This window comes from Fusarium subglutinans, assembly GCF_013396075.1.
Source record: "Fusarium subglutinans strain NRRL 66333 chromosome Unknown NRRL66333_c0000198, whole genome shotgun sequence".
Lineage (NCBI taxonomy): Eukaryota > Fungi > Ascomycota > Sordariomycetes > Hypocreales > Nectriaceae > Fusarium > Fusarium subglutinans.
The window spans coordinates 1-14035 of record NW_023502261.1 but is presented as its reverse complement, the minus strand read 5'-3'; the positions used below and the strand labels follow the sequence as shown (position 1 = coordinate 14035).

General features: G+C 48.0%; 7 protein-coding genes across 7 annotated transcripts; 3 read left to right on the top strand and 4 right to left on the bottom strand.

The window, feature by feature from the left end:
- Positions 1 to 215: 215 nt before the first annotated feature.
- Positions 216 to 1529, bottom strand: FSUBG_10965 (NADPH dehydrogenase; the record flags this gene model as incomplete). The annotated part of the gene is made up of 1 exon (XM_036675596.1): positions 216 to 1529. The coding sequence occupies one exon, from the start codon at positions 1527 to 1529 to the stop codon at positions 216 to 218; it is 1314 nt and encodes a 437-aa protein (XP_036533539.1).
- A 2975-nt stretch (positions 1530 to 4504) lies between these two features.
- On the bottom strand, positions 4505 to 5500 carry FSUBG_10963 (15-hydroxyprostaglandin dehydrogenase; the record flags this gene model as incomplete). Its single annotated transcript, XM_036675595.1, has 3 exons — positions 4505 to 4817; positions 4870 to 5398; positions 5452 to 5500. The coding sequence occupies 3 exons, from the start codon at positions 5498 to 5500 to the stop codon at positions 4505 to 4507; spliced, it is 891 nt and encodes a 296-aa protein (XP_036533538.1).
- Positions 5501 to 6138: 638 nt separating this feature from the next.
- Positions 6139 to 6903, top strand: FSUBG_10962 (acetoacetate decarboxylase; the record flags this gene model as incomplete). Its single annotated transcript, XM_036675594.1, has 1 exon — positions 6139 to 6903. The coding sequence occupies one exon, from the start codon at positions 6139 to 6141 to the stop codon at positions 6901 to 6903; it is 765 nt and encodes a 254-aa protein (XP_036533537.1).
- Positions 6904 to 7617: 714 nt separating this feature from the next.
- On the bottom strand, positions 7618 to 8196 carry FSUBG_10961 (D-arabinitol 2-dehydrogenase; the record flags this gene model as incomplete). Its single annotated transcript, XM_036675593.1, has 1 exon — positions 7618 to 8196. One exon carries the CDS (start codon positions 8194 to 8196, stop codon positions 7618 to 7620), a length of 579 nt encoding a protein of 192 aa, XP_036533536.1.
- Positions 8197 to 8895: 699 nt separating this feature from the next.
- Positions 8896 to 10804, top strand: FSUBG_10960 (cytochrome P450 monooxygenase 3A14; the record flags this gene model as incomplete). Its single annotated transcript, XM_036675592.1, has 3 exons — positions 8896 to 9375; positions 9422 to 9991; positions 10043 to 10804. The coding sequence occupies 3 exons, from the start codon at positions 8896 to 8898 to the stop codon at positions 10802 to 10804; spliced, it is 1812 nt and encodes a 603-aa protein (XP_036533535.1).
- Positions 10805 to 11324: 520 nt separating this feature from the next.
- FSUBG_10959 (uncharacterized protein) lies at positions 11325 to 12198 on the bottom strand (the record flags this gene model as incomplete). Its single annotated transcript, XM_036675590.1, has 3 exons — positions 11325 to 11728; positions 11845 to 12043; positions 12118 to 12198. The coding sequence occupies 3 exons, from the start codon at positions 12196 to 12198 to the stop codon at positions 11325 to 11327; spliced, it is 684 nt and encodes a 227-aa protein (XP_036533534.1).
- A 146-nt stretch (positions 12199 to 12344) lies between these two features.
- On the top strand, positions 12345 to 14035 carry FSUBG_10958 (uncharacterized protein; the record flags this gene model as incomplete). Its single annotated transcript, XM_036675589.1, has 2 exons — positions 12345 to 12347; positions 12423 to 13497. Coding segments are annotated over 2 exons (1078 nt in total), but the record flags the coding sequence as incomplete, so codon positions are not given.

The following is a 14035-nucleotide window of genomic DNA, read 5'->3' as shown; positions in this document are numbered from 1 at the left end:
TTACATGATGCTCCTGGAATAAATACAATAGGTGTAAGAATATAAATAAGTATAAGTAGTCTTGAGAATATATCACATCTTTTATTTCTAGTTTCCTTTTCACAGTATACTGTTTATCAGTATGACTAGAATTAGCCTGTCATCAGCTAATATCAGGTCATAGCCACAAAATGAAAGACATAACAACTAACATCAGCTTCCATCGCTATCATTGTTCAGAGCTTCGTAAGTATCTGAGATATCTGGGGCCGCGAAATAAACTGCGGCCAAGCCACGTCCACGCCCAATTCATGCGCCACCTTCAAAACCCAACCGGGCTCTTTTAAAAACTGTCGACCGACCGAAATCAGGTCTACGCTACCCGCAGTGCCCTCCTGAACCAAGTCTCTAGCCTGAAAAGCATCCGTAATCTCACCGACAGTACCTATAAGCATCCGCTTACCTGCCCTTTCCACCTCCTCCTTCACCCTCGCAGCGATGGCAGCTTGCTCCTTTCCAGCGTCGAACACGTTATGAGCGGCTTGTGGGTGATTGCCCGCAGAGCTAACGTCGAGGACATCGACTCCGAGGTCAGGAAGAAGCTTTGCAAGGCGGATCGTGCTAGGAACATCCCAACTTCCTAGATTCTTGCCCAGGGTCGAGTTCTCCATCCAGTCAGTTGCACTGATTCGGACAAACAGAGGCATGGATGCAGGGATAACACCGCGGATAGCTTGGATAATCTCAAGAACCAGCCGTGTTCGGTTCTCGAAGCTGCCGCCATACTTGTCTTTCCTCTGATTCGTGACTGGGCTGACGAACTGATGGAGGAGATAACCGTGGGCAACATGAATCTCCAGTACATCTACACCGGCCAAGACAGCTCGCTCTGCTGCTTTAGCAAAGTTCTTGACCAAGTCGGAGATTTCGTCAATGCTCATCTCTCTGGGCTCCCAGAATCCTCCCTCTGGATCTTGGCTAGACTTTCCATCCCAGACAAAGCCCGGGCCTCCGGATGGCCCAACAACGTCATTGGGCCACCCACCTTGAGATTCGTCAGCTCTAGCACTTCCCCGTCCCATACGAGTGGCGACCCATGGCGCCAAAGTGCTAGCCTTCCTTCCGGCGTGGCCAAGCTGCAAGCCTATAAGACCTCCATGAGAGTGCACAAAGTCTGCCAGGTTCTTGAGGGCATTTTTCTGGGCATCGTTCCAGATTCCGGGACAATTGACGCTGATACGACCATTGGGCGTAACACCAGTTGCTTCCAGCATGACGAGCGCCGCACCTCGGAAGGCATAGTGGCCGATGGTAGTATGGTACAGAGGAGTCAAGACACCTGTCTGCGCTCCACTTGCGGCACACGAGTAGTGACACATGGGGGATACGCAGATACGATTTCGCAGCGTGACGCCGCGGATCTTGAGCGGACGAAAGATTGTCGGAGTGGTTGGTTCAAGTTGTTTTGCAGTCCCTGTGCTTGGATCCTGCGCTGGCGCAAAGAAAGGGATCCCTGGGACAGCAGCGTTGAGTTGTGAATCGCGAACCATGGTGCGCATTGCTTGAGCGAAGTATTTGGAGAGAGTTTGATCAGTGAGCCGTGATCAGCGTGTGGTGGATGACCGATTTGCAGAGAATCATTATATCATCAAGTCAAAGTTGAATTAAGTAGACACCATTTACGGGCTCGCACTCACAGAATTTACTGCGTATCGTGCATATGTCGCGCCTGGACAAAAGGTGGCTTGAAAGATGTTGAGCGATTCCACGGAACTAATTATGCTTGGGGTTTTCGGAACTTGAACTATTTCCGAAACCTGGGCATTGACGACAAGCAGCGAGGCAAAGATTCAATGGCAAATAGATCACACCTGTTGATTACTCGACTGATATTGATTAACTTAAGAACACTGGACAATTTCATAATATACGTGAAAAGGGAATCATAACACCATCCCCTTCACTTCCCTTTTACCCTTGCCCCAAACCGAGAGACAAGGCCAAGATGGCAGCACATCAACCAATGAGCGCGAGGGACCGTGCCATCAAGCATTTCCAAAGTCTAGCCCAGGGACCAGCCAAGCCAGGAGAAGCCACAGAAGCATACAAGGATGTTGATGATCTGGCCTATGCTCTATCTCGAGTGCCCACGTTTACGCCCCGGCCAGTGCGTATTATTGCAATTGGTGCGGGTTTTGCCGGTCTTTCGATGGCGAGGGCTGTAAGCACTGGCAATATCCAAAATGCTAGCCTTACGGTCTACGAAAAGAACAGTGACGTTGGAGGAACGTGGTATGAGAATCGCTACCCAGGGTCAGTACTTAAATTTGTTACGCCCGCAAGTCTTTGAATCTCCCCCTACTTGCTCATTTCATCATATACCTCGATTTAAAACGCTTTTAATACAACATCTAGTCTAATGGCCTACTAGATGCGCCTGCGATATACCAGCACCCAATTATCAAGTAAGTGAACCACAAGGCACCTGTATGCGCTCTAAAATCTGACTAGTCTACCAGTTCTCCTGGGCACCGAACCCATTCTGGAAATCGTATTACGCCAAGCAAGAGGACATCCTATCATACATAAGAGCGGTAGCTAAACAGCATGGCTTGCGGCGCTATGTGAAAACATCCCACAAGATCACCAACGCTTCTTGGATTCCCGAGCGTGAGGTATGGCAAGTCACTGTCACTAAGACCGATGGCAGGGATATTGTCGTTTCAAGTCCAGGCATTACAGAGGGTGAGACCTCTACTACCTTTGTGGAAGAATGTGATATCCTCATCAACTGCACCGGCTTCTTCAACCACTGGAAATGGCCCAGCGTGAAAGGCCGAGAACAGTTCGAAGGAAGAATGGTTCATTCAGCAGCCTGGCCACAGGACGCTGGAAAAGACATCAAGGGGAAGACATTGGCATTGATTGGCAATGGAAGCAGTGGTGTGCAGATCCTCCCTGCCATCCTCAATGACGCAAAGAAGATATATGTCCACATGAGAAGCCCGACATGGATCACCACCAATTTCGCTTCCAAGTTTGCTGGCCCTGGTGGATCGAACTATGCTTATTCCGAAGAGCAAAAGGCTGCTTGGGCGAAAGACCCTGATGCATATCTACAGTACAGGCGCCAGATCGAGGAGGAACTCAACAGTCGTTTCGGTCTGTACATTGACCACTCTCCGGAGCAAAAGGCTGCTCGCGAGTATGGAATTCGTGAGATGGCCAACAAGCTAGAAGAGAGACAGGATTTGCTTCAAGCACTGCTTCCAGACTTTGCTGTTGGGTCAGTCAAGAGAAATACCAGACGTGGAACGCATCGCTAACATCGATCTATAGATGTCGTCGTCCAACACCCGGCAATGGGTATCTTGAGGCTCTCGCGTCTCCCAAGGTGCAGGTGATCTGGGGCACAGTCGAGGCGTTCACGAACAAGGGCATCCGTACCTCATCTGGCCACGAAACAACTGACGTCGACACTATCATCTGCGCCACCGGCTTTGACCTATCCTGCGCCCCTCGTTTCCCAATCAACGGCCTCAACGGAACCAATCTCCAACGCCTCTGGAACGAGAACCCCCGGTCCTACCTCTCAGTCACAGCACAAGACATGCCCAACTACTTTGGCTTCCTAGGCCCATTCTCCCCCCTCGGCCACGGTAGTCTCGTAACCTCGATCGAGATGGTGACCAAGTACATCACCGACTTTGTGAACAAGCTTCAAACTCAAAACTATAGCTACTGCGTTCCTAAGGCTCATATACCCGCTGCGTACCAGAAACATGCCCTAGCATGGCTTAACAAGACAGTTTGGGCGAGTAATTGCAGCAGCACGTTTAAAAACGGGACTCCTGGGGGACAGCTTAACAGTTTACATCCTGGAGGTCGGATTCACTATTTTGAGCTTCTGCGTACCCCAAGGTGGGAGGATTTTGAGTGGAAGAGCCTTTGCGAGGGCGAGGACTTGACTTTTGCTTGGCTGGCGAGTGGTTTCACTTATAGGGAAAGGAATCCCGCTGACTTCCCAGATACAACGTAAGTCTTGGCTTCTCCTTTCTACCTTGCTTCAAGTAGTCTTAGCTAACAGTTGAATCCAGTTGGTTTATCAATTTTGATAAGCATGCTAAGCAGATCGAAAGATATCACACAGAGGAAGACGTTCAAGATGTTGCGAACGGGACCACGAGGCTCTAGATATACTAAATGGACTACATTACCTAGATAAATATACGTTTAAGCAGCAACCTTGTTTACTATTACCCTTGGTGCTATATGATGTGTTAGGTTAAGAGTGATACTAAAGGATGTCAATGGTGTAGTCTGTTGCTGGTTGAGCACAATAGAGCGAGCATAAGGCATCATATAAATAACACCTGTGACACTCACTTCAAATTTAGTATTTGACACATTCGTAGTCTCTCTAACTCTGCGTCCCATCTTATCAATGCGTTTAGTACGGTATAGTGGCAATAAATACTGTTTCAGCACAGAGGTAAAAGGCAGTGGGAGTATCATTTCCTAGTAGTTATAGCTTAGAAGACCCAAAAACATTCTTCTCGTCTCCTAGCAACATCTCTGCAAGCTTCGCCGTGGCATCGGTTGTCCTGGTTCGTTCGCGAGTTGAACGGCCCTGGGGACCAGCATCTCCCAATATGTGCACCTCCCTCCAACTGCCGATATCACCAACCTCCAAAACCGTCCCCCCAGCGTACTTGGCCTCAGTAATCAGCGCCATCATCGCCTTTACGACTTCCTCAGTAGGCAGCAAGAAGTCTTGAGCCGGATCAACGTGATTCTGTGCTCCCGAATTATTACGCAGCAGCGGTGTGTCAACCAACCTAGATATTATACGTTAGATTAGTAAATCAGGTGGAGGGAATGCGAACTCACCCCGGAGCAACGCCGACTACTCGGATGCCACACATGTCGTCCAGCGGTGCCATGCAGCGGACGAATTGGCTGATAGCAGCTTTCGATACAGAGTACAGTGGAAGAACAACAGAGGGCTTTTGGGCTGTGATGCTTGACAGTTGAAGGATGGTGCCTGGCTTCTTGACCTCTAGCATCTTCCTGATCGCGATCCGTGTCATTCTGAGAGGATGCAGCAGGTTGATGTCGAAAAGCTTGTAGTTGAGTGTTTCGTCCTTATCATCCCAGAACCCAGGAAAGGACCCTTCGTACACGCCAGCGCCAGGCACTACGATATCAGGTGCTCCACCGATCTTCTTGTTGAAGACCTCAAACAGCTCGACCAATTGTTCCAGTGATGTTACATCAGTCTTGTGAAATACCACTTTGGGGTTGGCTTGGTTTCCAAGAGACTTTAGCCATGCTGCGGCATTGGGAGTCAGTGAGATGTCGGCGATAAGGACAGCGCATCCTTTGTCGCTGAGAGCCCTTGCGAGTTCTAGGTTAATCCCTTTCTTTCAAGTTAGATCAAGGAATAGCAAAATGGAATGCGAGTCTTCTTACCCGAACCTCCTCCTGTTACTAAAGCTGTTTTATGGGCAAGGTCGCTCATGATGACGGAATGAGTTGAAGTGCCTTGGTGCAAGCCAGTGAGTGATAAAGCTGACGGTACTGAATGTAGAGCCCTACAATCACAGTAAATCGAGACTTTGAGTTCAAAGTCGAGATTCCCCAAATTTGTGTCTTCCGTGGGGGTCTGGGCACTAAACAGGCGGAGCTATTCCCTCTGAATGTCTAGCCATAAACGGGACGGAACCACATTTAGCAGGCTTCCTCCGCCTCCGAGTTCCGCGGAGGAATTATACGAAAACGTCTGTGAGTCCATGGAAATGATATGGCGAGGATAACGTCTGAACATTGCAGTATTTCGACTTGACTTGGGTGTTTGGTGTCTACTCATGTATTTAGTTGGTTGATTGATATCTATAGGTTGAAGCTTCGGCTGCCAACACCCTCAATTTCAATAACATCACGATATGGCGGGGTGACAGCCAATTAGCCACTGTTCCGACGTTCCGAATCTCGCTGAAACCACGGGACCATCGTGATCATAATTGAGATACGCAAGTAGATACGAGTAGACTATCTCTACTATGCCGCATTATATAACATCTGCTCTCCCTAGTCATGATGGAGTAGTCTAACATTATTTAAATTTGTATCCATAAAAGTCTACTCAAACTTACAACTATGCCCTTCGGTACTTTCAAGACAAAAGAGGCCAGAGGCCCCATCCCTCTCTGCTCTCCGCCATACCCAGCAGGCCTGGATGAATTCACTAATGTCCATATACTTTCCGTCAAATACCGCACCACATACGACGCCGTCAAGGACATGATCCCTGAGGAATGTGAGCTGGAAGATGAACCGCTTGTTATTCTCACCCTCTTCAGCTATGGCATGGGTCCCATTGGCGCGTATAATGAGTTTGTCTGTCAGGTTGAGGTCAAATGGGAGGGCAAGAAGCTACCCTTCTCGATCGAGCTTATCCTCAACAATGAAGCTGCTATATACGCCGGACGGGAGCGCTGGGGTATTCCCAAGGTGATGGGTTACGTTGAGTTTGACCCCTCCGCCATTAATTCATCACCCAACGGAATCATTACCGGCCATGTTGAGCGTCCCGCGGGGTGCAAGCTCGTCCAGTTCGGGTTCAAGCCGCAAAGGAAAGTTCAAGACTGGGGTACCCTTGACGGTATGAAGCGCGAGAGTCTTCAGTTCCGTTCGATCCCGGCGGCGAATAGTTCTGATCCTCCAATTCTCAGGGAATTTATCCCTACCTGTGTTGAGATAACTCATGGTGAGGTTTGGACAGGTGAGGGATCCATTGGTCTCTTCAATGTGTCCGAGTTTGATCCGATTCATCGACTCAAGGTCGTGAGATACGTCGGCGCAACTCTGTGCAGAGATGCTAGGGCTGTTTTACATCCACTGTCAAAGACCTTCCCTGTCTGAGAACTGATAGTATGGTATTTAGCAGGCAGATTGGCAACTACACATTGAAAATCAATAACGCACTGAATTTAATGCGCCACGCCTGGATCATGCCCGACGTATGTTTTGGGTTTATGACTGTATGTGAACTAGGTCATAGAAATCTAGAGATATTTATAATTCAATCTGCTCAGAACCAGTCGGGTCAAGCCAGATGGTCACATACTTTCCCTCTTCTGTTTTCCTAAAGTGTGTTTGACTACAATAAGATTACTAACATATAACTAAACGTGCCAAGTTGCGGCATCTACTTCTGTATCTGGGCTTCCAGCTTCCTCGACTGCACACCCAATAGGTGTAGTGGTCACTGGGAGCAAACAGTGGTCCTTCATCCCATGAAGCCAAAGTTTGAGGATGCAAAGAAGCAGTTGCCAGTGCCGAATTTGTCTTCACATTCAATGAATATGCTATACTACACTGAAGATCCCCCATCAATACGAATTATCTGACCAGTTATAAACGACGAGCTCTCACTGAGAAGAAAGCAAATCAACGCCGCAACCTCCTCGGCTCGTCCCTGTCTTGAAATAGGCTGCTTTGCAACCCTGTCTTTCAGAAACGCTTTAAACTCCGAGGGAACACTCTGAGTCATTGCAGTATCTATTGTGCCACTAACCTCAAAGTTAGCAGAGTTCAATAGACCTTGATGTTCCTCAAGGTAGAAATTGTTGAAACTCACGGTGCGACTGCATTCACTCTGATGCCAGCTGGGCCCTCTTCTCTGGCCCCTGTCTTTGTAAGGCCAACCACTGCATGCTTTGAGGCCGCGTATTCTGCAGCCCCGGGGACTGCGATTAGACCAGCTAGACTTGCCACATTGACGATGCTCCCGCCGTTGACCATGGCGTTGAGCTCAGCTCGCATGGAGTAGAAGACCCCAGTGGAATTGATACCCATACACAAAGCCCAGCTATCATCAGTGAGGTCGCGGACCCTGCCTTTGCCCATCTTGACAGCACTTATTCCAGCCGAATTAACTGCCCCATCGAGTCTACCGAATCTTTTCACAGTCTCTTCGATCCAGGAAGTAATCTGGGCGCTGGATGTGACGTCGACCTCTGCTGTTGTGATGTCTTGTTTATTACGGGTTGGGTGCGTGGCGAGAAGTGCTTGGGTGGCTTGCTCAAGGGGAATAAGTGACTTATCAGACAAGGATAGCTTGGCTCCGACAAAGAACAGTAGTTGAGCGGTTGCAAGACCAATTCCGGATGCTGCACCCGTGACGGCGATCACCTTTCCCTTGAGGTCTTGCATTGCCTTTCAGCTGGGTATGGTGGCGGCTTGATATGCGTTGCGATGTTATCAGAGGACGTATGAGCCAGATGTGTGACGCATTGATCTTGAATCACCGAGTGAAGGTAAGAAAGATGGATTTCAACAGCACAGCGTACGCCAGTTATGAGTTGTTTTAAACTACTAGTAATAGATTACGATACCTATACTTCGTGAAGAATAGGTTACTGGCAAGGGGACGCAATAAAACTTAGGAGCTCTATCCTAGGTGACAAAAAGCCTGACGTAAACTTAGTGTAATTTAGTAAATATATAGAGGATCTTAGACTAAGTATTTTTGACACCTTAGTTTAGCGTCAGAAGTCTTCTTACACCCTGAGGCCGGTTAGAGTTGGCCGGTCGAAATTCTGTTTCGGAATGGCTCAATAGATCGCACTAGCCCCGCGGAACTACAAGCTCGGAGGACAATAATTAGTGCTCACGTATCGTGGGCGAGCGTGATCAAAGTGGACCTATCGTGGCATCACACACGGACCTAGTTCCGCGGAAACAAGCCATGAGAAGTATGACACAGATTCCAATTGATCAAAAGCATATGGAGTAGTTGCAACTAAGATATATTTTAAAGATATTAAGATGCAACATTCTAACTCCCAAATCCAATATCGTTCTGTTATATACTAACCAGCTGGAACCGTTTCCGCTCTACGAAGCAGAAGTATGTCCACTCTTCACGTTGTTTCCCTGTCATGGGTTGAATTAACAGCTGGTGGTCTTTCTATCTTCCTTTTATTCTTTTGCCTGTACAAACTTGCTCTTCCCAACCCTCTTCCCGGAATACCTTACAACGAAAATGCCACAAAGCGCCTATTAGGAGACCTGCCGGACTTGATCAAGCATCAGAAGCAAACCGGGGAGCAACGCCGATGGTTCGCGCTACAGAACCAGAAGTTCAACTCTCCGGTTTGTCAAGTCTTCATCCGCCCCTTCGGAAAGCCCAGGGTGATTCTGTCGGACTTTCGAGAGGCGCACGACATTCTCTCGAAAAGACTGAAGGATTTCGACCGCAGTGATAGAGCCCGGGAGGCATTTGCGGGAATCATCCCCCACCAAATGCTTTCCTATCAGACAGTGGATCCTAAGTTCAAGAAGCATAGAGAGCTGATGAGGGATCTCATGTCACCAAAGTTTCTCAATCAGGTGAGGCAGCTAGACGCCATTGGAAACTATTTCTAATTAGCCTTAGGTCTCAGCTCCCGAGATATACTCCAAAGTCAATACTTTGGTTATGCTCTGGCATGAGAAGTGCTTACATGCCGCTGAACTTCCGTTTGATGGGAAGACGGATATTCAGAGAGCTACTCTCGACGTTATTACAGCTGTTTCCTTCGGTCTAGACGACAAGAATAGTGCCACCAGGCGGCAGCTGGATGACATGTTGTCTAGATCTACGGCAGGTGTCAAATTCACGCAGCCCGGGAAGACGATTGTGGATTTTCCCATTCATCCGTTGACGGCAGAACTGGATGCCACTTTGACTATTGTTGAAAGCTCCGCAGTTGGTTTCTCGTCGCCAATACCGCGATGGCACTACTGGATTCTGAGTCAATTTCCATACCTGAAAAACGCCGCTAGAGTTAGGGAGGAGTGGACGCGATGCGAGATTGACAAAGCGGTCAAACGAATCTCCAAAGACGGCTCCGAGAATGCATGGGCAACGCGCTCCGCACTCGAGTTTATGGTAATTCGCGAAGCTGCCGCTGCTAAGAAGGCCGAGAGACCGCCGAGATTCCATCGTAGGCGTATTTATGACGAAGTATGCTTCCCTCACCTTCTTTTGTCACCTGACACTGACAAAGTTGAACAGCTGTTTGGGTTCATTATTGCAGGGCACGACACAACGGCTGCTACTCTTTCGTGGGGAGTCAGATACATTGCGGACTGCCCACGAGCACAAGAAAAACTTCGATCACTCCTTCAGAATGCCTTCTCGACCGCTCTTACGGAACATCGCCAGCCAACGATTGACGAAATAACCGGTTCGTCTATTCCATATCTCGACGCCGTCATCGAGGAGACACTGCGCCTCAGTGCGGTACTCCCAATAGTAAGCCGCGAAGCAATGGTCGACACAACGATTCTAGGATATGCCATTCCAAAGGGCACCTCCGTCTTCTTTACACTAAACGGACCCAGCTTGATGAAGCCGGCAATCAAGGTCCCGGAGACTATTCGGAGTGAGAGCTCACAGCGTACAAAAGATCGATATGGAGAGTGGCGGGCAGAGGATGTCGAGCAATTCGTACCCGAACGATGGATAGATGTTGACGACAAGGGTGTTGAGACTTATAACGCCATGAAGGGGCCATTCCTCACATTTGGCAGTGGACCACGAGGATGCTTTGGAAGGAGACTTGCTTACCTACAGCTTCGGATCTTCTGGGTGTTGCTTATGTGGAACTTTGAGTTTCTCCCTGTTGATGCGGAGTTCAGGACTCAGGATGTTGTAGAGCATGTTGGGGTAGAGCCGTGCGAGAGTTATGTACGACTGAGAAAAATAGAGCGTACTTGTCGTGGTTGTCACCTCACCTGTCAGAACAAGGAACTTCACGTCGACAAGATTTGTTAGCTAGCTCGTTATGATGATGCCACTCCGATTGCCTAGATCGGCGGTCATCGAGAACGGCACCCCAAAAGTTTCAATATCTGATGAGATATGATAGCCCTGCTTATACGTTTGTGTCCCACCTGTGAAGATCTGGGTAGAATAGTAGATGCATGCTGATTCAAAGGTAAGAGTTCCGTCGCCTGATGGCCATGAGCCGCTGCTAGAGTCACCCGGCTAAATAATACTAACAAACACATCTCCCACGGATATCCCTGCCTGTCCGGCAACCAGTTTCAAGCTGGCCGTCACGGGTTTGCCTTACCTAAAAAGGATGCTCTCTGTTAGGTCAGAACGGAAGACTCCGCTACCGGAGGAGACGCTGCCTGACAGCGAGTAACTGGACTGAGATTGCCCGTTAGTCTTTGAGGTAGTCCCCGTGAGTACAATATCCTGGATTTGCACGTTGAACATGTCTCCGAATGGGTTGGTGAGCATGTAGCTGGATAATGGTTGGCCCTCAAGCTTGGAAGACGTCTCCGTGTTACCAATGGTGAGTGACATTTTGTAGCGTAACACAGCTTGCGGATGACAGAGTAAGTACCATGGAACCGTTTGCTGTGAGCGACTGGTTTCTTATGTTGTAGGCCGCTGTTCCATCGAACTCAAGAGCGCCTCCAAGGAGATACAAACTCTTCATAGAGACCATAAGCTCTTCCGGGTTAGATGTGGTTGGTGCACCGGGAGGGATCAAGGCACAGAAGGTCAGCGTGGGCTGCGGCATCGTGGACTCCACTCTTACTGAAATTGCCCTACTTGTGGGAATCTTTCCCTTGAGATTGAGGGTAGCAAATATCGCCGCACCACTTGGTAGTGGGGTAGTCTGCGGCAGGCTGAGCAGCATAGTCGAGACGTCCATTACAGTCACCTCAGCCGCTTGTGCAGCAACTACAAACACAGATAGTTCGGAGTGAATAGAGGCGACAGCATCCTCCAACGACAAGATCTGTGCCCCGGCGAGACTCAAGTCAAAGTTGGAAAACACATATGTGTCCAGATCTGACCCAAATCCGGGGTGGTGATTGACACCAGGTATCGACGACCAGTTGAGTCAGTCGAAGACGTCTGTTCACCCAATACCATGCCGTAGGCGCTGATAGGAGGTTGCAGTTGTCCAAAGAAGAATATCCTCCGGTTCGTAAAGTCGACACATAGAAAAGCAGACCTTCCAAAGCTCATAGCCGCTGTGCCAGTGGGGCTAATCTAATTCATGTTAAGAAGTAGTTATGTCAGTCCAAGCAATAGCCGAAGAATTTGCTGTGATTGAGGCCGCTAACATGGCCGACTTCCCTGTACCTAGGCTGATTGAGGCCTGAGCCGATGTCCACGAGTTTAATTGTAGCTGTCCAATGAGGCATGCCGTATACTGATTTGGTAGATTAAGTGTGCGGGATCTATAAGGTTAAGCTTTGGGCTATGACTATAAGTAATGAGTGGCTGGATATTACTCTCCGAAATATATGCTTTTGCCCCAAACCCTCACATAATAATGTAAATAACTAAAATGGTATGTTGACCGATTTCATCCCCACATTTAGTTTTATACACTTTTCTCAATAAACCTTATCATACATGATTCCAGTACTTCATCACCCCCACTGCTACTTCTCCTCTCCTTGCTCTTTTCATTTATACATCTCAGAAATCTTCAAGAACGACAGCTGCACACAGTGTGCACCAAGTCACCCTCCCAAATCTACTCCATACTACGTTTCGCAGTCCCTCTACAATATTCACCTTCAAAAAGGCAGCCACAAATCCAAATGCATGCGTCAGTGTATGGATGGCATCTCATTCAGCACCGACTATGGAGATCCAAAAGCACCTCAAGAGGCTGAGACTTGATGGTTCTGACGACATTCAATCGGCAGGTGATGATATAGAACTCACACTCCACAGCATCGCCGACCCTGGACAGCCTTCGAATATAGGGCTCAAAACCCTTCCCATAGAACTCGTCATCAAAATAGCGACAGCGCTACATCCGGTCGACCGCGCAAGCCTTGCCTTTACATCCAGCTGGCTACACAGCATTATTGGCAATGCTCTGAAGCTGAATCAATTTGATCGTTCAGAATTTCTTCGCCGCCTTGAACTTGACGGCATGTGGCTTTCTGAAATATTTTGCGAAATCTGTCAAAAGTTTCATGAGCCACGAAAGAGCCGTAATTTCACTCCCAGGGAGGCACGACGAGCCTGTGTTCATTACGGAGATCCCAAACTTGAGAAACAGAGTTTCTCTCCTTTCCTTTCGGAAGGGATTCATTTTGACATCATGGCAGCTTTATCGAGATTAAGCCGTTTCCGACATAAATCTACCTACCAGTCAGACTTTGCAGCCCACCTAGAGGACATGATCGAGTATATCACACTCTATGTTAATGATGAGGAGGATCCGCACATACGGCTCAAGGAGAATATATATTACTCAAAAGATGATCACATCTTGATCAAGTCAGAAAGAACACTGTTTGCTGGACGAAGCACCGGTCGTGAGGTGTCAGGAATCCTTGACGGAGCTTGCAGTTTAGGCTGGATTCTCCATGACTGCCCCGAACTATCGGCAGTCTGTGAACACGCTGACTGGTCTGACCTATACCCTTTCCTCTTCCGCCCAGATGACGAGTTCAAGTGGCGTCGAGGCCAGTGGTCATTTCGTAAGAAGTCAATACAGGATTTTGACCTCCCGGGCAAAGTCCTGCAGCAATGCCTATGGACTCACAAAGATGATTGCTGGATTGATTGTCTAGCAAGGTCAAGATTGGATAGTAGCCTAGACGGTCGTATATGGTCATGTGGTGGGTGTTCGACTGACTATGCTATAAATATTATTCGATCAGAAAGTTCTTATAGCAATTTTGTCGTAATGACATCCTGGAAAGACCTTGGAAAATGCATGGATAGAAAGGATCCATTGTGGAAAGAACATATGGGGTATAACGTTCATGCCAATCATAGGCGCAGTTCGTTTGGCAACATTGCAGGGCAGATTGAGAGACTGATAAGAGGCTTAAATAAAGAAGCCTTTTGTAGTCTAAATAGTAGGATTGAACAGCCTTAAAAGATAAGTATAAAAACTATATAAAAAAGAAATACGTGTAATAAGAATATAAAGCTAATGTAAGAATAATAATACTAATTTTAATATAATTTATATAATATAAAATAAATAGAATTATTAAAGAATTTTAAATT